Source organism: Hemiscyllium ocellatum, chromosome 6 (assembly GCF_020745735.1).
Source record: "Hemiscyllium ocellatum isolate sHemOce1 chromosome 6, sHemOce1.pat.X.cur, whole genome shotgun sequence".
In the NCBI taxonomy this organism is placed as follows: domain Eukaryota; kingdom Metazoa; phylum Chordata; class Chondrichthyes; order Orectolobiformes; family Hemiscylliidae; genus Hemiscyllium; species Hemiscyllium ocellatum.
Window position 1 is genome coordinate 19,469,224 of NC_083406.1, and position 26,047 is coordinate 19,495,270.

General features: G+C 43.7%; 1 protein-coding gene across 5 annotated transcripts in view; it reads left to right on the forward strand.

Moving 5' to 3' along the window:
* Positions 1 to 26,047, forward strand: part of LOC132816381 (dedicator of cytokinesis protein 9-like) — a 349,182-nt gene that overhangs the window by 73,871 nt on the left and 249,264 nt on the right. For 3 of the 5 annotated variants that reach the window (XM_060825855.1, XM_060825857.1, XM_060825858.1), the window contains exon 1: positions 23,008 to 23,436. The exons of the other annotated variants lie outside the window; for them this stretch is intronic. In XM_060825855.1, the coding sequence (XP_060681838.1) occupies positions 23,299 to 23,436 (138 nt within the window). In that variant the 5' untranslated portion in view covers positions 23,008 to 23,298. Of the gene's footprint in view, positions 1 to 23,007; positions 23,437 to 26,047 lie in introns of those variants that run through there. 5 annotated transcript variants of the gene reach the window in all.

A 26,047-nucleotide genomic window follows, 5' to 3' on the forward strand; every position in this document is an offset into this window, starting at 1 on the left:
GTTGTATAACGCAACTGGCCTTAAAGTGTTAACTTGGAAGCTCTGGATTGACTCTACCTATTGTTTGTTCGTCCCTTCTAAGCAGTTGATTAAGGATATCAGTGCTACAGTCTACAGCTGTTAGCACAGATCTGGTCATTAGTCCTTAGAAGAATACAATGTCTCTTACCTAATGTTAATCTAGTTTACCAGGGTAGACCTAGGCTAGTCTAACTTAATGTCCTAGTAAGTCCTACATACTGAAAATATAAGAAGAGTTGGTGGCAGCAAAATTACCCAAAGATCCCATCACAACCAGTTGGTGCTGCAGGCCCCTCTTCCATCAATGAAGTTCCCAGGAATACCCAACCAGACTTCAAATGAGGGTTCAAGGCTACATTGGGATGCTGATGAGTCTGAAGCATATCAGTTAACCTATTCCTCTTGATTTTCTTACGGAGCATTAGAATGGATCAGTATCTGATCTTGTCTGATTAGTCTTAACATTCAGCAGAATTTGTGCCTGCATTATGGGCTACTTCTGTACCTTGTAGATGAATTCCTGCTGTGACCATGATCAGGATCCCCTTATATATGTGTTCTTATATTCTTAATTGCACTGGTGTTGTTTGGTTTTGATGCACAGAGCGCTCAACTCCCGCAATATTGAACATTCCAGGAGTGGTTTCAATTTTAATGTGCAGTAAATTTTGTATTATCTGGCACGCTCTAACAACTGGAATTCTCTATTAACTGGAATCTCTGACATCTTGAAATGAAATCAAACACTGTAACGTCCAATGTTCAAATAATGCATTATTTTTTTAAAAAGATTGAAAATCTGCAAAACCTGTCCTTAGGCATAATGTTGAAAATTATTAAATAATTGGATCAGTTTGGTTTATTGTGCCTAAACTAAGATTATACTGCTTGAAGCAACTGTCAGCAAAATTGACAGCTCAATTTTTATTTTCAAAGTTGGTCTAATATTCGAGGTATCAGTGTGAAACAGTTGTGGTGGTTTAACTGTGATTCCCCCACTGTGCTGTTAGCTTTGACTCTCCTCTCCCCTCATCCCCTTCAAAACAGAGCAGTACCTTATCTTGTGTAACTCCTTGTTTTCTTTTGATGAACTAGCAATACCTATTCACCAATCATGCTGGATAACAAGGGTTTTACTGCAAGGAAATCGTATCTTACAAACTTGATTGAGTTTTTTGAGGAAGTAACCAAGAAGATTGATGAGGGAAGAGTGGAGGGTATCGTTTACTTGGACTTTAATAAAGCCTTTGACAAGGTTTGCATGGTAGACTAATTAGTAAAGTTAGGTCACATGGGTTTCAGGGAGAGCTTGACAATTGGATACAAAACTGGCTTAATGGCAGGAAAACAGCAAACAGTGGTGGAGGGTTGCTTTTTGGACTGGAGGCCTGTTACCAGCGGTGTTCCACAAGGATTGGTGCTGGGTCAATTTGTATAAATGGTTTAGATGAGGATATAGAAGGCGTGGTTAGTGAGTTTGCGGATGACACCAAAATCGGTGTATAAAGGACTGTGAAGAAGGTTATGTAAGATTACAAAGACACCTTGATCAATGGGTCAATAAGCTGAGAAGTGGCAGATAGAGTTTAATTTGGATAAGTTATTGCATATTCATAAAACCAACAACGGTTGGACTTATACAATTTAAAGTAGTGCCTTTAGTAGTGCTATAGAACAGAGAGAACTAGGGGCTCAGGCACATAATTCTTGGAAATTTGCATCACAAGTAGACAGGGTGGTGAAAACAGCATTCAGCATGCTTGCTTTCACTGCCCAGACGTATGTTGGGATGCCATGTTGAGGTTGTACAGGATATTGGTAAAGCCTGTTCTGGAGTACTGTGTGCAGTTCTGGTCACCCTGATAAAGAAAAGATATTAATAAACTGGAGAAGGTTCAGAAGCGATTTACCAAGATGTTGGGAATGGAGGGTTGAGTGCTAAGGGCAGACTGGATAGGCTGAGACTTTTTTCACTGGAGCATAGAGGTTGAGGCGTAATCATTTAGAGGTTGATAAAATCATAGGGGCATGGGTACGGTGAATAGCAAATGTCTTTTCCTCAAGGTGGGGTTTTTGAAGTCTAGGGGGCTTACTTTTAAGATGAGAGGAGAAAGATTTGAAAAAGACATGAGGGGCAACTTTTTTTACACAGAATGGTTTGTATGTGGAATGAACTTCCAGAGTGGTAGATGGAGGTAGAGTTACAATGTTTAAAAGACATTTGGATAAGTTCATGAATAGGAAGGGTTTGGAGGGAGATAGACCAAGCACAAGCAGATGGCACGAGTTTAGTTTGGGATTATGGGTCGGCATGGACTGCTTTACTGAAGGGTCTGTTTCCGTGCCTATGTCTGTATGACTATGACTCTCAGTAGTATTTGTTTTAGAAAGGAAGAGTAGTCTGGATGTGCAGGAGTGGTTATAACTGGCTTGTGACAGCATTTCCATGTATTGTGGAGCTCTAGGGTGTTTTTCCTTAAGATTTCAGTGCCTGTGAAGATCATAGTGGGAAATGAAGGGACCTACTTCTTGTATCATATTTCGCAACCGGTATGACACAATTAGCCAGATTGGCTGCACTCTTGAAGTAAAATTCTACACAATGAAATTTCACTCCTTTAAATAAGAGATGGTGTGTGGCCAAAAATAAAGAAGGTTCTTTACATTTTCCCACCAACACATGAAAGAAATAATTGGGAGTCAGAGTGCCAGAAGGCAGTAATTAAAATGATGGTGTGTTATTTTCCCATTGCTGGGATTACGAGTCATGATAGTTAAAGTTCCTGAGGGTTTTTATTTTATCCCCAGCTATTTCCCTCCTGAATTGATGTGCCACACCTTCATTCATGATTGTTTATTCTTGTGAAGGTGCACTCTCATCTCTTAATGCTGAGGCTAATGAGAGATGTACTAATTTAATTCAAAATATTCAATTGCAGCTCATGCTGGGGTGTGCATGGCAATGTGGTGATGTAACCGTCTGAATTCTGACAAGGTAGTTTTTAATCAAAAATGATTTATGGGTGTAATATTACAAAATGATAACATGTGAAAGAGAGACCTATTTTGTAACTGTCTAACTATTTAATCAATTACTAAATTTGCTTTCTCTCTGTATTTCTTCTGAGTTGGGTTCTTTATGTACCTAGAACGCCAGACATTGTCAAAACGATTGTGTTTTTATGGAGGGTTAGGATAATGGCTGTGCAATTATGACAGTTAAAGGAAGTGCTACATGGACACTTGAAAGCTTCCCGCAACTTAATTTGAGTTTGAGAAGAAGTTTAGACTAGAATGGGATTTAAAACAATGAATGGGGATCTTAAGGAAAACTACAAGGTTCGAACAGCACTATACAGGTAAACACAGGAAGGATGTTCCCAGTGACCAGTGAGTCCAGAAACTGGCGCCACAGTTTAAGGATGCAGGGTAGGTCATTTATGATTGAGATGGGGAGAAATTTCTTCACCAGAAATTGGTGAGCCTATGGAATTCTCTGCTACGGAAAACAGTTGAGGCCAAAACTTTGACTGTTTTCAAGAAGGAGATAGATGTAGTTCTTTGGTGTAAAGGGATAAAAGGGTATGGGGGGAAAGCTGGAGCAGGGCTCTGAATTGGATGGTCAGCTGTGATCATATTGAATGTCGGAATGTCTGAATGGGCTAGTCTTGCTCCTATTTCCCATCTTACTATTGGCACAACCGAACAAAAAAAATGGTGCAGTCTCTTTTGAAAGGGAACAAATATCAGAGGCACAAAGAAAATGTAAGGAGAGGAAATAAGTGTAAAAGCCAAATGTCTCTGGTGTCCTGCCCTGTTTCGATTCCCACTTTAGAGGCTTCAATATAGAATCAATGCTGACCCAGCAGTGTATATCTGGAGGAGTGAGGCAATGCTAAAGGTATCATCATTCAGATAGGAGATGTTAAACTGAGGGTCCCATTGGTCCTCTAAGGTAGGTACAAATGATCAGGTAGCACCATGTCAAAGGTCTCCTGACCAATCTTCCAACATGACTTTAAATGGAACTATCTGGGTATAACCTGGCTCCTGTGTTATGAAGGATGGGTCTAGCCACATTACAGGAGAAAGTGAGGACTGCAGATGCTGGAGATCAGAGCTGAAAATGTGTTGCTGGAAAAGCGCAGCAAGTCAAATCTGCTCAGGGAACCACACGATAGGATCCACCCTTTCCTTATTCCGCAGGGTCTCAAGGGCGCTATGTGCCGACCATGCCTAATGGACTTGCGGTTAAAGGTGTTTTCTTTTGCAAATGTTTCCTTAAGGTACAGGTGATACAGGATGGTCCAGTTACTTGGGGAGTTCTGTTGTCATGAGGCTAGAGCTGAAAATGTGTTGCTGGAAAAGCGCAGCAGGTCAGGCTGCATCCAAGGAGCAGGAAAATCGATGTTTCGGGCATGAGGCCTTCTTCAGAATTCAGAATGCCCAAAACGTCGATTCTCCTGTTCCTTGGATGCTGCCTAACCTGCTGCACTTTTCCAGCAACACATTTTCAGCTCTAGCCTCATGACAACAGAACTCCCCAAGTAACTGGACCATCCTGTATCACCTGTACCTTAAGGAAAAATTTGCAAAAGAAAACACCTTTAACCGCAAGTCCATTAGGCATGTTCGGCACATAGCGCCCTTGAGACCCTGCGGAATAAGGAAAGGGTGGATCCTATCATGTGGTTCCCTGAGCAGATTGTCAAATTTGGCAAAATGTCCCATCACCAGAAATTTCCAGTGAACCATTTGGATAAGTATATGAACAGGAAAGGTTTGGAGGGATATGTGCCAGGAGCAGGTGGTGGGACGAATTTAGTTCGGAATTATGTTCGGCATGGACTGGTTGGACCAAAGGGTTTGTTTCTGTCTGTATGACACTATGACTGTCTGTGACTCTCAGCATCAAGGTGTAGCTTGGCTGGCAGTGAGAAGGATGCTACCCGTCAGATCATTTAGGATGCCCGGTCTCTGTATGCCACTGCACGCTGCCCTCAATGCGGCTACACGGACAGTCACACATCTGCTGGAATGTGTCTTTGTAATGAAGGGCTGGAGAGAGATGCATTGGTTTTTGTTGAGGTTTGCCCCATGCAGCTCTGTGACGCAGGACTCTGTGCTGTATTAGCTGTTTCCTGGGACACACACTGAGACAATCATCAACTGGGCCTGGAGGAACATCAACTCAATAAACAACGCTCTTTTGGTCTGCCCGAAACCAGTTGGTCTTCCAGAGCAAGGAGTTGACCTCAACCGAATGTTGCAGATTGGCACATTCCAAGGTCCAGGACTATGTGCTGAGGGAAGCATTAAAGCTTGGAGCAGCTGCCACCAAGGCGCAGTGGGGAAAGACCACCGTCTATGGTCTTTTGGCCAAAATATAACAGGGGTCCATTTAGATATCAGACCCTCTGGTGCCTCAAAATGAATGTAAATAGTTTCCTGTATGAGTAGAAAATGTTTGCAGGGAAATCCTGAGGAATGTCAAATTGCAACATGTCTGTTTTTTCGACAGCAAAGACTGTACTGAATTGTTTTAGCACCTTGTGTGTGTACATAGAATCATAGAATTCCTATAGTGTGGAAGCAGGCCATTTGCCCCATTGAATCCACACTGACCCTCCCTAAACATCACCCCACCCAGGCTGACCCCTTTACCCTATCCCTGTAACTCTGCATTTCGCATGGCCAGTCCACCGAACCTGCACAACCCTGGACACAATGGAAAATGGGATGCTGCCTGACCTGCTGCGCTTTAACCAGCAACACATTTTCAACAATGGAACAATTCACCATTGCCCATCCACCTAACCTGTATATTTTTGGACTTGTATAATAAAAATGGAGCACCTAGAGGAAACCCACATAGACACAGGGAGAATGTGTGGACAGCTGGCTCAAGGCGGGAATTGAACACAGATCCCTGGCGCTGTGAGGCAGCAGTGCTAACCACTGAGCCACCATGCCAACCCAAGGTAGAGAAACATAAAAATACTTTTTTTTATGAACAAAGTATATTTTTACAATAAAGACTGGTTATCATCACAATGATATTTCTGGGAGCTTCCTGTGAGAACATGACTGCTGTGTTTCCAACATTGCAACAGTGGTTACAGTTGTAAAGTAATTCATTCGCTGTAAAGTGCTATAGAAGATCCTGGAATCATGAACGGCGTTCATTTTCACAGGGCAGGTGGAGCCTATGTCTAATCTTCGAGTAAAAAATGAGGTCTGCAGATGCTGGAGATCACAGCTGCAAATGTGTTGCTGGTCAAAGCACAGCAGGCCAGGCAGCATCTCAGGAATAGAGAATTCGACGTTTCGAGCATAAGCCCTTCATCAGGAATGAGAGAGAGTAGCCAAGCAGGCTAAGATAAAAGGTAGGGAGGAGGGACTTGGGGGAGGGGCGATGGAGGTGGGATAGGTGGAAGGAGGTCAAGGTGAGGGTGATAGGCCGGAGTGGGGTGGGGGCGGAGAGGTCAGGAAGAGGATTGCAGGTTAGGAGGGCGGTGCTGAGTTGAGGGAACCGACTGAGACAAGGTGGGGGGAGGGGAAATGAGGAAACTGGAGAAATCTGAATTCATACCTTGTGGTTGGAGGGTTCCCAGGCGGAAGATGAGGCGCTCCTCCTCCAGCGTCGTGTTGTTATGTTCTGCCGGTGGAGGAGTCCAAGGACCTGCATGTCCTCGGTGGAGTGGGAGGGAGAGTTAAAGTGTTGAGACATGGGGTGATTGGGTTGGTTGGTCCGGGCGGCCCGGAGGTGTTCCCTGAAGCATTCCGCAAGTAAGCAGCCTGTCTCCCCAATATAGAGGAGGCCACATCGGGTGCAGCGGATGCAATAGATGATGTGTGTGGAGGTACAGGTGAACTTGTGGCGGATATGGAAGGATCCCTTGGGGCCTTGGAGGGAAGTGAGGGAGGAGGTGTGGGCGCAAGTTTTACATTTCCTGCGGTTGCAGGGGAAGGTGCCGGGGGTGGAGGTTGGGTTGGTGGGGGATGTGGATCTGACGAGGGAGTCACGAAGGGAGTGGTCCTTGCGGAACGCTGATAGGGGAGGGGAGGGAAATATATCCCTGGTGGTGGGGTCCGTTTGGAGGTGGCGGAAATGGCAGCGGATAATACATTGTATGCGGAGGTTGGTGGGGTGGTAGGTGAGAACCAGTGGGGTTCTGTCTTGGTGGCGGTTGGAGGGGCGGGGCTCAAGGGCGGAGGAGCGGGAAGTGGAGGAGATGCGGTGGAGGGCATCGTCGATCACGTCTGGGGGGAATCTGCGGTCCTTGAAGAAGGAGGCCATCTGGGCTGTGCGGTGTTGGAACTGGTCCTCCTGGGAGCAGATGCGGTGGAGACGAAGGAATTGGGAATATGGGATGGCGTTTTTACAGGGGGCAGGGTGGGAGGAGGTGTAGTCCAGGTAGCTGTGGGAGTCAGTCGGTTTATAATAGATGTCTGTGTTGAGTCGGTCGCCCGAGATAGAGATGGAAAGGTCTAGGAAGGGGAGGGAGGAGTCTGAGACAGTCCAGGTGAATTTCAGGTCGGGATGGAAGGTGTTAGTAAAGTTGATGAACTGTTCAACCTCCTCGTGGGAGCACGAGGCAGCGCCGATACAGTCATCGATGTAGCGGAGGAAAAGGTGGGGGGGTGGTGCCAGTGTAGTTGCGGAAGATGGACTGTTCCACATATCCTACGAAGAGGCAGGCATAGCTGGGGCCCATGCGGGTGCCCATGGCAACTCCTTTAGTTTGGAGGAAGTGGGAGGATTGAAAAGAGAAGTTATTCAGGGTGAGGACCGGTTCAGTCAGTCGAAGGAGGGTCTAGCAGCTGTATGAAAGATATGATCAGCTCTGACATGGCAGCACTCCGGGAAAGAGTTAACCTTGATTTTTATGTTCTCGACCCTGAGCTGCTTACTGAGACCATGAACAGCAACAAAATGCCCCAAGTGGGGTGAAAGAGGGGCAGTGGAAGTGTGGTGTTGGAGAGGAGGGGAAATGGGAGAGGGATAGGGCAGGGAGGGTGGAGGCTGGCTTTTGGCAGTGGGAGGCAACTTCACGTTATCCTCTTTCGCTGTGTAGTGATGGCTCATATCTCTTCTTGCTAGAATGTACCTTTGTGGAATCACTTTTATTTGCAAACCATTTTAAGCGCATACGTCCACGCTGTGACTGTATTGACGAGGGATGTTTTTTTTGTTTGTAATTATGTGGGGCTAGGTTTCAACTAATTCAGAAGTCTTGGCAATTTCACTTCAACGCGCCTGGCTGGTTAGTTTTCTGAAGAAGGCATTTGTTTTTTGGTTGAGGTGGTGATAGGAGCCGAGATAAAGAGCAGCGATTCCCCGCCGCTCCAGCTGCATCGGAATATTTACACATTCGTCAGTTTCCATCGGCACTGTTTCCAAGCCTTCCCCCCGCCCCCCCATGGGATCTCGAACAACAAATCACAACGTTTTTAGATCAGCAAAATAGATGGGAGTTAACGTGCATCTTAATATTAAAGATGGTACAAAACCTACCAGAGGCGTTAGTGCAATGCTGAAATTGACCAGGGAACGGTACAGCAATACCTTGGCTGTGTCTCAGTGAGACTCTGAATGTAGCTGTCTCGGAAGATCACCCTGAGATGTGCACCTATACAGTTCCATCTTTAATTTGATTTTTCCGATTGCACCTTTAACTCTCTGAAGAAAGCCCTGTTTGATCGGGCTCTGTCGTGGTGCTGCAGTGATTTTTTTCTTCTTTGGAAACCAAAACGATTTTGTAGCCGTTCGACTCCTTTGCACTGTCCTTTTTGGATGTGTCATTCGTCACTCAAGGTGACGAGAGGGGAAGAGGGTCATTCAGGTGAATTCCTGGGATGGTGTAACCCTTCCGTCTTACAGAGGGGAGAGGATGCTGAGCACTGTGCGGCCAGCCTCCTTCACGAGCTGTCGTGGTCCACAGTCTAAGTTGGACAAAATTGATTGATGAACAACCTCGACACACACAAGTGGAATGGGCTGCACTTCCAGCATCATTCTGTTTAAAGGTTTGAGGACAATTGTCGAAAAGAACTGCGTTTATATTTGCAAGCAGCAGGTTGAATCAGCATCTCTGGAAAATGCAGTGCAGAACGTGGCTACTGAAGAATCAAGGAAACCAGTCTGTTCAGCTCTGGTAAAAGCACCTTTCTTTTCACTGAATGTGCTAAAAACGCAATTTCTTGTTGTTTTCCATGCCCGCTAACTGATGGCTTTACTGCTGCATGATGGAATATAACCATTCATTCAAATTTCTTTTCATGTTGTGCAAATCAATCAACCATTTTAGCATAACCCACATCAAAGAATTTGAATCGAATATTCCAACTGGTAATCCAACCTGATTATCAAAAGTAATACAGCATAGAATGAAGCCATTTGCCCATCTTGCCTGGGTCAACCCTGAGGTAAAGCTGTTGAATGAATGCTAGTTGCCTGTTTTTTTTCCCTCCCCAACAGGGTAAGCATTTTCTCCGTGAAATATTTATCAAGTGTTGAATCTGCTCCCCCCACCCCAACCCAGACAATTCACACAAACTTGCTTTAGAAAGAGAGTTTGTCTCATGTTGGTGGAGTTCTTTTGCCAATCTTTTAAATCCATGCTCGCTGTTCTACTGATGCTGCTTCTGATGTATAGTCTGGACAGCCCGTGACTACTCGAGGATGGGTCATGGTGACGTGGCTTCCACAAATGGGGCATGAGAGGCTGCTCAAATCATGGAGGAGAAAGTGAGGTCTGCCAATGCTGGAGATCAGAGCTGAAAATGTGTTGCTGGAAAAGCGCAGCAGGTCAGGCAGCATCCAAGGAACAGGAGATTCGACGTTTCGGGCATAAGCCCTGTAGAAGGGCTTATGCCTGAAACGTCGAATCTCCTGTTCCTTGGATGCTGCCTGACCTGCTGCGCTTTTCCATCAACACATTTTCCGCTCAAATCATGACCATGGCCATTCAATTCAGACTGTTGCCCATGCACTGACCTCCTGCCCTGGGAGATCTATGTCTGGTGGCAACACAACATTCACAGTATGCCAGCTGAAGCACTGAATGAGTTGGTAACCTCACTGCAGTTGGTAACTGCTTCCCTAGTCATACAAATAATGAAAATCCTCCAGCCACTGATACAGTTTGTCCTCACTTGCTCGATTCAGTTCCCTTGAACCTTCTCTGTTCCAAGGAGAACAACTGCAGCATCAGGGATTGGTATTGGATCCACTTGTTTGTCATTTATATAAATTATTTGGATGAAAATATAGAAGCCATGGTTATCAAGTTTGTGGATGACATCACAATTAGTGGTGTAGTAGACAGTGAAGAGGGTCATCTAAGAGGGCAAAGAGATCTTGATCAATTGGGTCAATGGGCTAAGGAGTGGCAGATGGAGTTTAATTTTGATAAATATTGCATTTTGGTAAAACAAACAAGGGTGTGACTTATGTGATTAATGTTTGAGCCCTGGATAGTATTGTAGAACAGAGTGATCTACAGGGTTCGGGGACAGAGCTCTTTGAAATTTGTGTCACAGGTGGACAGAGTGGTTAGGAGAGTGTTTAGTATGCTTGTCTTCGATACTCAGACCTTTGAGCTTGGAGTTGGGATATCATATTGAGGTTGTACAGGTGAGGCCTCTGTACGCAGTTCTGGTTGCCCTGTTATAGGAAGGATATTATTAAGCTGGAGAGGGTTAAGAAACAATTAACCAGGATGTTGCCGAGAATGGAGGATCTGAATTATAATAATAGGCTGGGTAGGCTGGGGATTATTTTCATTGGAGTGGAGGAGGTTGAGGGCTGACCTTACAGAGGTTTATAAAACCAGCAAAGTTCTTTTCCCTCAGGTAGAGATGTTCAAAACTAGGGAGCATATTCTTAAGGTGAGAGGAGGAAGATTTAAAAAGGATGAGGGCAGCCTTTTCACACAGAGGATGGTTCATGTGTGGAATGAGTCATCAGAAGAAGTAATGGATGCAAGTATAACTACAAAAGATGTTTGGATAAGTACATGAATATGAAAGGTTTGGATGAATATAGGCCAAACACAGGCAGGTGGAACTAGTTTAGTTTGGGAACATGGCCGGCATGGACTAGTTGGACCGAAGGGTCTGTTTCTATGCTATATAACTCTATGACACTATCTCCAGTCTTAACACAAACTAAATTCCCTCTTTCCCTGGTGCTATCCAAGTAAATCTCCTCTGCATCCTCTCTAATGTCGTTTGAAATTCAAGCCCAGAAGTGAATACAGTCCTCCAGATGAAGTCAAATAATGGTTCATAAAGATTTAGCAAAACCCCTACTTTTGAACACCATTCCTTTAAAGCCAAGGCTCCCATATTCCTTACTGAAGTAGCATTTTCAACTTGTTCTGCCATCTTCAGGTCAATCCCTGACAACACACCTTTTGAAAGGGGGATGAAGATGATGGCGCATTGGTAATGTCATTGGTCCAGTAATCCAGGGTCCTGAAGAAGGGTAGTGTCCGAAACGTTGACTCTCTTGCTCCTTGGATGCTGCCTGACCAGCGCCACACTTTAACAATTAGTAATCCAGAAGCCCAGGCTAATAGGCCAGGAACATCAGTTCAACTTCCACCATGGCAACTAGTGGAATTTAAATTGAATTAATAAATCTGGAATTGAAGGTTAGTCTCAGTAACGGTAACCATGCCAACTACCATTGATTAATGCAGAAACCCATCTGGTTCACTAGCATCCTTCTGGAAAGAACGTCTGCCATCCTTACACATTTTGGCCTCTGTATGACTCCAAACCTATAGCAATGTGATTGATTCGTAACTAAACTCTGCTATGGCCTCACATGCCATTCAATTGAAGACAATTAAAATTGACCAATAAACCATTCCATGAAAATATCCTAAAGAAAACAATTGTGTCAAAATTCTGATTGTCTCCCCAACCAAAACGATTCCTGTTTCTCTTCATTAAATCTTATCTACCATGTGTCTGCCCATTTTATTTGTCCATATCCTTCTAAAATCTGTTACTATTGTCTTCATTATTTCCTACAGTGGTGAGGCTTTTCTATTGTTTGCCAAATTTGAAATTATACTCTGCATTCCTTGGTCCAGGTCAGTAATAAACATCAATATGTTTCTAATGCCAATCCCTCTGGGAGGACCTTAATATAATTCTCTGCTGTCTGAATTATATTAAGGAAAATAGATGTTAAGGGAATAAAAAATATCCAGGAATTACATAAATCCAGTATATTCTGTTGCATTGGTATTTCTTTCTTTTTGACACATTTTACTAGTAATTGAAAATAATTCCTATGTTAGATTTGGTCAGGTTACGTATCCCCTACTTTACAGTTACACAGGTGGTATAGCAGATCATTCATTTGCTTGGAGCTATTCCCATCTGTTTTCCTGGTATGCCATACTGGCCTGTCTTGTACTGTGCTTAAAGCATCCATTGTAGCCCATCTGCAGCCACTCTGTGACTTACAGCATCTAACCATAACCTAGGTTGACCCTCTTTCCACTACCCTTGAGAAGAGAATTCCAGAGTGTTTACATCTCTGATGACTGAGAGTTTCTTTTATTCATGTCACTTTTCTGAGTTTTTTCAACTAATTTAAAAAAGACTTGCATTTTTATATCATGTTGCATGACCATGTGATATGCTTTGCAGCCAATGACATTAATTGAGGGATGAAGGATCAAAGTGCATCTTGCACCTTGGAATTGACCCCAAATGAGGAATCACATCTTTGGGGAAGATGTTGGAAAACAGTTGTTTCAGCAAATGCACATGAGTTTCTCTCTTGTTTGTGATATGTTAGATTCCAGGATATCTGGTGAAAAATCACAGATCACTTGTGAAACTGAACAAATAACAAGTCATCTGTGAATGGCACGTTGGAGTTGCTGGTCAGCTTGTTAATGTTCACTTAGGTCTCTGAAGAGCTGGTTGATTACAAGTGGATGATATTACTAAGATTTCATTTGAGACTTAAGACAGAAACAGACCAATTTGGCCTTACCAGTCTATAACAGTGTTAATGCTGTAAGTGAGTCTCCTCCTATAAATGTACCATTAACAATTCTATTACCTTCTCTTTCATATGCTTGTCTTTTTTTTAGCAATATTTTATGAATAGGTAGTATTTATTTTCCATTCCTGGGATGGCATGGTGGCTCAGTGGTTAGCACTGCTAACCTCAAAGCACTGGACATCTGGGTTTGATTCCAGCCTCAGGCATATATGTGTGTGGAGATTCTCCCTGCATCTGCGTGGATTTCCTCCAGATGCTCTGGTTTCATCCCTCAGTCCGAAGATTTGCAGATTAGGTGGATTGGCCATGGGAAATGCAGAATTATAGGGATGAGGTGGGTCTGGGTGAGATGCTCTTCACAGGATCAATGTGGACTTGATGGGCCAAATGGCCTGTTTCCACACTGTAGGGATTCTGAAAAATGCCCAAGAGGGCAGTTAAGAGGCATATGTAAACCTGGTAAGGAAGACTGATCTTCCAACCTAAAATATAGTAGTGTACTGATTTTGTTTAACTATCAACAGTTGTGACGTGACCACCATTCAGCAAACTTTTATTTGTATTGAATGTACATTTCACTAGCTGCCATAGTGGGATTTGAACCACTGCTACCACAATGTTAGCCTTATTCTGGATTACCGGTCTAGTGACATGACCACTACACCACATACTGGGAGTACCATGAGTATTTCATATTAGCAGTGTTGTTTTACTCATATCAGAAACCACATCATAGTGACAGTCAGTTGATAAAAATTGTTATAGCAGCACTGGAAATTGTGAGGATTTTTCCCATCACTAATCTCTGGGGCGGCATGATGGCTCAGTGGTTAGCACTGTTGCCTCACAGCACCAGCTACCCAGATTCAATTCCATCCTCAGGCAACAGTCTGTGTGGAGTTTGCACATTCTCCCCAGTGTCTGCGTGGGTTTCCTCCGGGTGCTCTGTTTTCTCCGACAGACAACAGATTTGCAGGTTAGGTGAATTGGCCATGCTAAATTGCCCATAGTGTTAGGTGAATTAGTTAGAGGGAAATGTCTCTGGGTGGGTTATTCTTTGGAGGGTTGGTGTGGACTAGTTGGGCCGAAGGGCTGGTTTCCACACTGTAGGTAACCTAATCTAATCATCTACATGAGTTCCAAATGAAAGTTTACAACCAGCTGACCAGAATGAAAGTGATCCAATCAGATCAGAAGTTCAGCAACTGGATCCTTGACTTCCTGATCTGCAATCACTAAGGATAGGCACAATACCTCCTCCAGAATAATCCTCAATACCGGGTGCCCAGCAAGACTGCGTACTCTGCCTCTTACTATACTCCTTATACACTCACGACTGTGTGGCTAAATTTAGCTCCAACACAATTTACAAATTTGCTGATGACACCACCGAAGTGGGTCAGATCTCAAGCAATGACGAGACACAGAGTTCAAGAAGGAGATAGACAGCTTAATGAGATGGTGTAAATGCAATAGTATCTCCCAGCAAAATGAAGGAGCTGGTCATCAACTTCAGGAAGTGGAGTGGAGGACATACCCCAGTCTATATCAGTGGTGCTGAGGTGGAGGTGGTAGAGAACTTCTAGGATTAAATATCACCAATGATCCATCCTGGTCCATGTCGACACTGCAGTCAAGAAAACACATCAACCCTTATACTTCCTCAGAAGGCTAAGGAAATTCAGCATGTCCACAATTACTCTTACCAATGTTTATAGATGCACTACAGAAAGCATCCTATCCAGATGCATTACAGATTGGTATGGCAACTGCTTTGCCCAAGACCACAAGAAATCAGTTCTGAACACAGCCCAATCACAAAAAACCAGCCTTCCTTCCATTGACAGAGTCTCCACTTCCCATTGCCTCAGGAAAGCAGGTAATATCATGAAATAGCTGAAAATGTGTTGCTGGAAAAGCGCAGCACGTCAGGCAGCATCCAAGGAACAGGAGATTCGATGTTTCGGGCATAAGCCCTTCTTCAGGAAGGGCTGCTGAAGAAGGGCTTATGCCCGAAACGTCGAATCTCCTGTTCCTTGGATGCTGCCTGACCTGCTGCGCTTTTCCAGCAGCACATTTTCAGCTCTGATCTCCAGCATCTGCAGACCTCACTTTCTCCTCGAATATAATGAAATACTCCTCCCATCCCAGTTATGCTCTCTTCCACCCTCTTTCATTGGGCAGAAGACACAACAGTTTGAAAACACATACCAACAAATTTAAGAGCAGCTTCTTCCCCACTGTTATCAGACTTATGAATAGACCTCTCATATATTAGATGTTTCTTTGCATCTTCTCTGTAGCTGTAACACTATATTCTGCATTGTGTTATATTATTCTGATGTACTTATGTAACGTATGCTTTCAAAACAACTTTTTGTTCAGATAAGAGCTTTAAATATTAATGTACCTTTTAAAATAGCATCCTAATTATCGTATTTGCCAGAATTCCCAATTCAATTCACTGTTTCCATCAGCAAAGAGGTCAAGAACAAAGGGCATATGTTTAAAATAGTTGGTCGAAGGATTAGAGTGGAGTTGAGAAGTTTTTCATTCAGCGGGATTCTGAAAGTCTCAGACTGAGACAGGAATACAGACATAAACCATTGTTGCATGAAAGAGGACACTGTATAATGCATTTAAATTAGATTAGATTCCCTACAGTGTGGAAACAGGCCCTTCAGCACAACCAATCCACACTGACCCTTTGAAGAGTAACCCACCCAGATCCATTTCCCTCTGACTAATGCACCTAACACTATGGGCAATTTAGCATGGCCAATTCACCTGACTTGCACATCTTTAGACTGTGGGAGGAAACCAGAGCACCCGGAGGAAACCCACACAGACACAGGGAGAATGTGCAAGCTCCACACAGACAATCAACTGAGGCTGGAATCAAACCTGGGCTCCTGGTGCTATGCGGCAGCAGTGCTAACCACTGAGCCACCATGCCACTCATCTTTTTAAAATGTTCCCCCGCTAACACCTTATTTCCCAAGATTAGATTAGATTAGATTCTCTACATTTGATGGGCATAGCCTGCAGGACTACAGACCAAGAGATGAACAGTGTGATTCAGCATCAATACTGACTGGCATAGATACAATGGGCTGAATGGCCTCTTCTGGGTTGTCCTGTATTTCTATGTTGTCAGTTTTAATTTAAATTTATGATTATCATTGATTATTCACCAATTGTTGGCCAACGATATTGATGGAGCACTGGGTGGCACAACTTTGAAAGAAGTTTCATTTGGCAACTCAAAGGCTCTCAACATGAAGTGCAAGATTTGGAGTGCATGCTATATTGCCCTAAAGCCACAGCGTTGCTTAATACTGAGACTCGCGACTCTGGGAGAACTGGAATTTTGCATGGAGATTATAATCCTTTGGTTTTCTCTCTATTGAAAGGATCATTTGCTTCTCCCTGTTACTGACGGGTGAATGTTGACCCGCTGTCCTCCGATAACCCCTCTGCAGACTAAGTGATAAACTAAACACCACGAACTCAGCAAATGAGGAGGCTAGGGGTTCAGGTCCATAGTTCATTGAAAGTTGCATCACAGGTAGACGGAGTGATTAGATTAGACTTACAGTGTGGAAACAGGCCCTTCGGCCCAACAAGTCCACACCGACCCGCCGAAGCGCAACCCACCCATACCCCTACATTTACCCCTTACCTAACACTACGGGCAATTTAGCTTGGCCAATTCACCTGACCCGCACATCTTTGTGACTGTGGGAGGAAACCGGAGCACCCGGAGGAAACCCACGCAGACACGGGGAGAACGTGCAAACTCCACACAGTCAGTCGCCTGAGTCGGGAATTGAACCCGGGTCTACAGGCGCTGTGAGGCAGCAGTGCTAACCACTGTGCAACCGTGCCGCCTAAAAGTGGTAAAGAAGGCGTTTGGCATGCTTGCCTGTATTGCTCTTGTGGTTGTACAGGATGTTGATGAGGTCATTTTTGGAGTATTGTGTACAGTTCTGGTCACCCTGCTGTGGGAAGGATCTTATTAAATTCAAGAGGGGGCAGAAAGAATTTACAAGGACTGAATAGTTTGAGACCTAAGTACAGGGTGGATCGACATTTTTTTCTACTGGAGTATAGGAGGTTTTGAGGGGTGACCTTACAGAGGCTTATAAACCATGAGGGTCATAGATAAGGTGAAAAGCAAAGGTTTTTTTTCCTAGGATAGGGGAGTTCTAAATTCGAAGGCTTAATTTTAAGGTGAGAGGAGAAGATTTAAAAGGGACCTGAGGGGCAACGTTTTTCACAAAGAGGGTGGTTTGTATGTGGAATGAACTGCCAGAGAAAGTGGTTGATGCAGGTACAGTTAGAACACTTAAAAGACATTTGGACAAGTACATGAATAGTAAATCTTCAGAGGGATTTGGGCTAAACAGAGGGAAATAGGACTAGTTCAGTTTGGGAAATCTGGTCGGCATGGACAACTTTGATCAAAGAGTCTGTTTGTTTCCATGTTGTTTGACTCTGACTTGATTTGTATTCTCTAGGTAAGGAAGTTCATTTTTTTAAAAAAAAGCAATATACTGTGAAAACATTTCTCAAGTTTGAAGTTAACTTAATTTGTCATGTATTTATTTAATGGTATGAAGTGTTTAACAGTATTTGGGTTTCTTTCATGTTCAGTGTCTACCAAGCTTTGTAAGTATTGGAAAGGAAGACTTATGTTTATATCACACTTCTCATGAGCTCAGGGAGTCTCAAAGTGCTTTTCAAATAATTGAGTAGCTTTTGAAATGCTATCGTTAGTGTAATCGCCAAAAAATGGCAGCCAGCTGAGGCAGAGCAAGAGCCCACAAACTGTAACATGATAATCAGCAGAATGTCTGTTCTCCTGACGTCGGGTGAGGGGTAAATGTTTCCCCCCTGCACCACCTCCACCTCCACCCTCCCTCCACTCTACCCGTGCGCCCCCCGCCCCCCCCCCAACAATCACATATAAACTCAAACTCAAACTTGCTGGATATTATGGATGTGGTTGAACATGTGTTTTGTGGCTAAGAGCACATGAGGTCATAGATTGAGGTTGAATGATTGGGCGAATGTGTGAAATCTGCAAGGGTACTCAATTCTTTGTGGCAGAAACTAAACATGATAGATTTGGTTTTCCCACTGTAAGTAAAAAATGAGGTCTGCAGATGCTGGAGATCACAGCTGCAAATGTGTTGCTGGTCAAAGCACAGCAGGTTAGGCAGCATCTCAGGAATAGAGAATTCGACGTTTCGAGCATAAGCCCTTCATCAGGAATAAGAGAGAGAGAGCCAAGCAGGCTGAGATAAAAGGTAGGGAGGAGGGACTAGGGGGAGGGGCGATGGAGGTGGGATAGGTGGAAGGAGGTAAGAGCTTCTGTGCAGAGGAGATGACCTGGGGGGTGCAGTGAGAGAGGGACTCACTGAAATCCTTGTAGAGGGAGGAAGAGAGCTTCTTCAAGGAAGGCATCCTTGTAAGAGGATTCGCAGTAGGTTAAAATCTTCGAGTAAAAAATGAGGTCTGCAGATGCTGGAGATCACAGCTGCAAATGTGTTGCTGGTCAAAGCACAGCAGGTTAGGCAGCATCTCAGGAATAGAGAATTCGACGTTTCGAGCATAAGCCCTTCATCAGGAATAAGAGAGAGAGAGCCAAGCAGGCTGAGATAAAAGGTAGGGAGGAGGGACTAGGGGGAGGGGCGATGGAGGTGGGATAGGTGGAAGGAGGTAAGAGCTTCTGTGCAGAGGAGACTTATGCTCGAAACGTCGAATTCTCTATTCCTGAGATGCTGCCTAACCTGCTGTGCTTTGACCAGCAACACATTTGCAGCTGTGATCTCCAGCATCTGCAGACCTCATTTTTTACTCGAAGATTTTAACCTACTGCGAATCCTCTTACAAGGATGCCTTCCTTGAAGAAGCTCTCTTCCTCCCTCTACAAGGATTTCAGTGAGTCCCTCTCTCACTGCACCCCCCAGGTCATCTCCTCTGCACAGAAGCTCTTACCTCCTTCCACCTATCCCACCTCCATCGCCCCTCCCCCTAGTCCCTCCTCCCTACCTTTTATCTCAGCCTGCTTGGCTCTCTCTCTCTTATTCCTGATGAAGGGCTTATGCTCGAAACGTCGAATTCTCTATTCCTGAGATGCTGCCTAACCTGCTGTGCTTTGACCAGCAACACATTTGCAGCTGTGATCTCCAGCATCTGCAGACCTCATTTTTTACTCGAAGATTTTAACCTACTGCGAATCCTCTTACAAGGATGCCTTCCTTGAAGAAGCTCTCTTCCTCCCTCTACAAGGATTTCAGTGAGTCCCTCTCTCACTGCACCCCCCAGGTCATCTCCTCTGCACAGAAGCTCTTACCTCCTTCCACCTATCCCACCTCCATCGCCCCTCCCCCTAGTCCCTCCTCCCTACCTTTTATCTCAGCCTGCTTGGCTCTCTCTCTCTTATTCCTGATGAAGGGCTTATGCTCGAAACGTCGAATTCTCTATTCCTGAGATGCTGCCTAACCTGCTGTGCTTTGACCAGCAACACATTTGCAGCTGTGATCTCCAGCATCTGCAGACCTCATTTTTTACTCGAAGATTTTAACCTACTGCGAATCCTCTTACAAGGATGCCTTCCTTGAAGAAGCTCTCTTCCTCCCTCTACAAGGATTTCAGTGAGTCCCTCTCTCACTGCACCCCCCAGGTCATCTCCTCTGCACAGAAGCTCTTACCTCCTTCCACCTATCCCACCTCCATCGCCCCTCCCCCTAGTCCCTCCTCCCTACCTTTTATCTCAGCCTGCTTGGCTCTCTCTCTCTTATTCCTGATGAAGGGCTTATGCTCGAAACGTCGAATTCTCTATTCCTGAGATGCTGCCTAACCTGCTGTGCTTTGGTTTTCCCACTGTTTGCCTGTAGGAAATAGCGGTGTTTCATCTAAGATTGGAGGGTAACTATACAGAGGCAGGGGAGGTATTGAGTAGAAGAGAGGTACAGTGTGTGTGTGTCTTCTGCATAAAATGCAAACTAGCTCATTTGTGTGTTTGGGGCCCATTGAGGGCTGGTGTGTGCTGGAAACGAGGGGAAGGGAGACAACAATTAGTCCTTGGAGAACTCTGGAGAAGGGGTTGGGAAGTGAAACCATTTTGAGACACTATGATTGGAACAGCATTGATCATTCTACCTGAACAACATCTCCAAGTCCTTGATACAAACTTTGACACAAGTCCTTGACACGTCATTAGAAAAGCCGTGATGCCTGACTGACCCAGTGAAATTCCAGACAAGTGTTTCCACCTTCCCTTTCCTGACACACCGCTGCCCTTTATCGACTTTCAGCCAAATCCTTTGACACAGTCTGATTGTTGCTGTCTATCCCATGAGCGTGCATCTTGTGAATCATCCTGTTGTGTGTAAACAGTATCAGATGCTTTTCTGAAGTCCAGGTAAATAACAGCTGTTGCCTCGCCCTTATTAACCTCAGAGTTTACAGCACTGAAGGAAGTCATTATGTCTTCTGTCTCTGTCCATTGTTGTGGAGAGGCCAGTCCAGGGCTTCCTCCAAACATCCCCTTTGTTCTTTTGATGGTGCTGTTAAAGTTATGTCCTCCAGTTACCATCTTGTTGATCAGTGACAATATGCTTATCTATCAGATTTAGCTTCTTCATAAGCATGGATAATTTAAAAATCTCAATTAGATCTTCCTGTTTAATGCCAGAATATTCTAGATATGTGGTGGGAGGTGGGGAAGATTAGTTGCTGGGGCTACCTGGGTTTGATTTTGGGACTAAAAATAAATTGTGCAGGTGTACAAGCTGACTAAAAGGTTTAGGGAAAATAGACAAAGACAAGTTGTCAAAGTACCATGGGACACGGATTTAAGATTTTGGGTAAAAGATGCATGAGGAATGTGAGGAACGTTTTTTCAATATACTGAGTGGTATTGAGCAGGAACTCACTGTGCATGAGGGTGGTGGAAGTAAAGATGGTCAATGATATCCACTGGGAAATGGGTAAAAGTTAAGATGCCACAGTTGCAGAGCACCCTGGGGTTGCTTTCTCGTTAAAAAGACATGATAAGTGGTGGTTTAATCTGAAGATCACCACAGCTCAGACTAGAGAGAGGTTAAAAGGAGAGTTCTTCATGGTAACCTCAGATGGTGTGGGAATTGAACCCATGCTGTTGATGTCACTCTCCATCTCAAACCAGCCATCCAGCTAACCAAGCATCTAAATGGAAATTGAAAGGGCACTTGAAAGAAAAAAAAGTTCACGAGTTACAAAGATTGAGTGGTTGAATGCCATCTTTCTGTGCATAAACGATTCAATGTCATGAAAATTTCCCTCTGCACTTCTTCATGATCTAACACCACGTTACAATTATCTGTCTGTCTACCTCATTGGTTCCAACATGGATGGTGATGTTCTGTGAGACCCATAACTTGTTACCCCGCAGTAATAGCTTCTTTTCGACACCTGTTCACAACTCTTTTCCCTCTCCGTTGTCTCCAGCTGAGACCACCTTGGTGCCCTATTTGACCTTGTACTCTCATTTCCATAATGTCGCCCATCTCAGCTGGGATGCTCTTAATACTTTTGCCATGCGCAACACTCTCCCAGACCCCTGCCCTCTCTCTACCCTCCAGAAATTCCATGGTGAGTGGAAATCTGCCACCTGAATTGCAACTTGGATCAAGTCCCAGTCACCCAACATATCAGTACTCCACACCTAATAACACATCCATGCAAGATGCTCCTTTTTACCAACCCTGGTGAACACCCCTCCCCTCCCTCCCAATCTCTCTCGAACCCTCCTATGAACTTTGCATTCTGCCAACTTTAGCTCCGGGTACATCCCCCCCCCCCCCCCCCCCCCCCCCCGACCTGATCTCTGTGCCTTCAGCCAACCTGACCTCTGGAATTCCCTCCGTAAATTGCACTTGTCTTTGGAGATGCTCCTTGAAATCCACCCCTTTGACCAAACTGGAGACAAAGAAGAGGGAAAAGAGTTATGAACAGGAGTCCAAAAGAAGCCATTGTTGCAGGGTAACAAGTTATGGGTCTCACAGAACAACAGCGTCCATGTTGGAACCAATGAGGTAGATAATTGTAATGCCATGTTAGATCATGAAGAAGGTGCAGAAGAAGGAAATTTTCATGTCATAGTATCTCCTCCTAATATCTCTTTTGGCTCACTGTCAATCTTTGCCTGCTGTCAAGTGTGTTTGTGATGTTAAAGACACTATCCGTTGAAATGAGAATTATTTAGCTCTCAATCTCACACATCACACACTTATTATTCTTTAAGTGCATTCCAACCCTTGGGGTCAACTTGAGCTCTTTAGTGTCACGGTAGGAACAAGAGAGCTCCTCATGTCTCTTATCACCACTTAGCTAAATCACTGCTGATCTGTATCTTAACCCCACTTTGGGGTCATAACCTTACCCTTCAAATGTGTCTTTATTAATCTCAATTTTCAATTGACTCCCAGTTGCAGCAGTCTTTTGTGGGAGAGCTAATGTCTCAATGGATTTTATTTTCAAGAAGCTCTCTCCGTCTACTCACCGGGCGATCAATCTTTTTAGTTCTCAGACACTCCTGGAGCAATGCAGGAGAGTTGGAAATCCAACAAACCGTGAGTTAAAGCTAGAAACTCCGTTTTGTTCGAATAAAAGGTACTGATTTCCAATGGTTTTAGGCTATCTACCCAAAGTTTGATGGGCAGAATGAATTTGGGGTGGGAGGGGGCAAGTGCCCGGAAGAGTTGAGGATGGACTGGAGAGAGTTATACAGAGTGTAATCCTGCAATTTGTCCCTTCACAGTTTTCTGCCTGGTGTTGAACTGCTGTACATATTTGTAGAATGATTTTTTGCAGGGCGTATTCATGAAGGGGAGACTGCTCCAATAGCTAGCAACTTTGTGCAGATCCTTTTGTCCTGTAACGCACGCATTCCCTGGTGAAGGGCGGAGGAACGACGCTGGAAACTTTTTTTCTGTCCGTCCCTGAGTGAGATGTGACCAGATTTTTTTTTGCACGATTGCCCGTGCTGTGGCTTGTATTTTGTTGTTGTTGTGGTCGCTGTTTTAGTTAATGATGTTGCTCGTCAAGGGCTTGCAGCGCCGTTCAACCTTCTATTTGTGAAAAAAAAACTTTTTCTCTGCAAAAAAAAGTTCTCCAAACGGCTGTTTGTTTTTTTTTGTTTGTTTGTGCTCTGGACTTTCTGCCCCTGGGTGGAGAGGGAGCTGAAGAAAATGCAAGGGAGAGTGAACCGACTTTTTAAGAAGGATCTTACGGTCGACCCTCTGCAGAAGAGTAAAGGTGCACCATACGAGACTGACCCAGATGTTAGTGAGATGCCACCCGGTGAAGCTGCTGCTAAACACCTGGATGTGAGTTTTTAACAAAAACGCTGCACTTTGAGACAACCCCCAAAGCACTTGTTTCTGGAGAGATCATTGTTGCATCTGCTCAGCTGGCGTTCCGCTATTTATTTTTGTTTTAAATGTTCAATGTTTCAATTTAATGAGGAACTGCTTCATCCTAGTGGAGGTTGTCGACGAGTTCCTGATTAAAAAGCGTTCTTTGAGTGAGATAATTCCCTTTTCATTGGAATGAAAAACAGCTGCACCGGGCTTGTTATATCATTTCAGTATCTTCTGCTTTACAAACATTGCTTTTACTTCCTTGCTATGAGCTTCCCGGCTTGTCCAGTTAGTTTGTGCAAACGTAGATCTGTGTCTCACTTTGTGTCCCTCAGTGAAGGGCAGGGGTAAAGAAAGTGTCAAATGGGAATAAGATGGAGCACTGCTGCAGAGCAGACTCTGTAAACATTTCCTTAACACATCAAATTACTGGAAATACAGGATGGATTTTCTGTTTTTAAATTATGAAGTTTGCAATGTTGTGATTTGTCCCATTGTGCTGCTAACTTGCTTTAGTTAGATCAAGGGCGCGTATTACCTGTTGCATTGTCTGTAATTTGATCGAACTGTTGCTTAACCTTCTGTGTAACCAGTTTGGTTCACTCGGCAATTTTAGGTTTGGCTTGACAAAACCCAGAAGCTGGACTGGAGAAATTCAATTGGATATTTGCCTAATATTCCTTCCTCCTCGTCGTTCAGAACTTTACATATTCTTGCAGATAAGAGAGGGTTTATTCTGTTGCTTGTGTAGGTTTGTAATTAAGAATGGCATTCAGAATGGTGCATGGACTGAAACTGAAAAGGGGAAATGTTTTACCTTGTAGGAAATGATTCAAGGCAAAGGGCTTTTCTTAGTTTTCAGCTGATTTGAACGTCCTAAACTTTCTTGAAGAATTTACATTTCTATTTCCTGGGTGTTGGTCAGACCTTTTGTCCTGAGGGGGATTCGAAACCTGGTGATCCACCCATGGTGCTTTTTGTATTGTTGTCTGCAACCTCAGTAGTTACTCAGAGCAAATCCCAGTTTAAAACTTGACTGAAATTTGAGTCATCTGCAACATTACAGACAGCTGAGGATACTTGTTCTCTGATTGTTTTGACAACTGCTGAATTGGGGAACTGTGAAAGGCAAACTGGATAGAAAGAACCCAAGTTTGACGGAAACTATTTTTGGATCTAGTTCTTAGAATTACATTATCTCTGCTTGAGCAGACCTTTTCAACAAGGCAGAGACGTCTTTAACTCTACAACTTTAATTTTCCAGTTTGCTCACTTTGCTTTATAACCTGTTCAGAAACAACTTTATTGAATTTTGTGGAGAAGATTTCAAATGTGAATGCTCACATATCCAAAATCTGGAACCCACTGTCTGGGAATGTATTGGAGGCTGGAAACCTTAGAGTCTGCTCTGCAGCAGTGCCCCATCTTATTCCGATTTGACACTTTCTTTACCCCCAGCCTTCACTGAGGGACGCAAAGTGACACACAGATCTACGCTTAAAAGCTATTTGGACGAGTGCTTAATATATCATAACATTTGAGGATATAGGACAATTGCGGGAAATTGTGATTAGCGCACCTTTTGTGGTAATCATGTCAGTGCAGACTTGATGGGCCGAAGGGCCTTTTTGCACGGTCTGAATCTACGATTCTATTTGCTGCCTCAGTGCAACCAAGAGTGAAAATGAAATACTTGCTTTTGTATAGTACCTTGTGTCTTATTCTTTCCCAAAGTGTCTTGCAATCATTGCTTTTGCATTGTGGTTACTTTGTGTATGTGAAGTGGGTTCTCAGGACCAACCCGCTAGCTCAAAACAATCCATTTTTTAATTTAGAAATTAAAGTAATTTTTAAAATTACTTTTCTTTAAACAGTTTGTTAATTTAAACAATCATTAAGCTGTTTTAATGATGTAGACCTAAATTTTGATCTACTCAGTATTGCAATTGAATCAGTGAGATTACAGCAGGATTTTGTTAATGAGTTTTTGAACTGGCAATGTAATCAGATTTTTGCACTTGATTTGTACAGCAGACACTCTCTTTAACCAGTGTGAATGTAAATGTTTGTCAAATCTCATGATTGTTCTCCCTGAATTTGTTTAGTTACATTCAGCAGAAGAGGAATATTACTTTCATCATGAAGAATAAAATTTTTTAACCATTTGAGCTAAGTTGATTATCGGAGTACTAGATTTGTTAGTTTCTGATCCAGCTTGGCTTTTTTTTTGTCATACTATTAATTTAAAGATAGAAAGATTTGCAATTATGTCGTGTCTTTTCACCACCACATATCATTCCAATGTGCTTTTCATCCAACAAATAGTTTTTGAAGTGTACTTGGTGTAATATAATTTGTATGTAGAAAGCTCCCATAAATAACAATGTGATCGGATAATTTGTTCTTTTTGTATTGCTGCTTGAATGATAAATATTATCCAGGACACTAGGGAAATCTCCCCATTTGTTTGACATACTGTAGGGGATATTTTAAGATCTACTCTAACTTGGAGAGACAGGGTCTCAGTTTAACAACTCGTCTGAAAGCTGCAGCCTTTAACAGTCTCCCAGTACTGCAC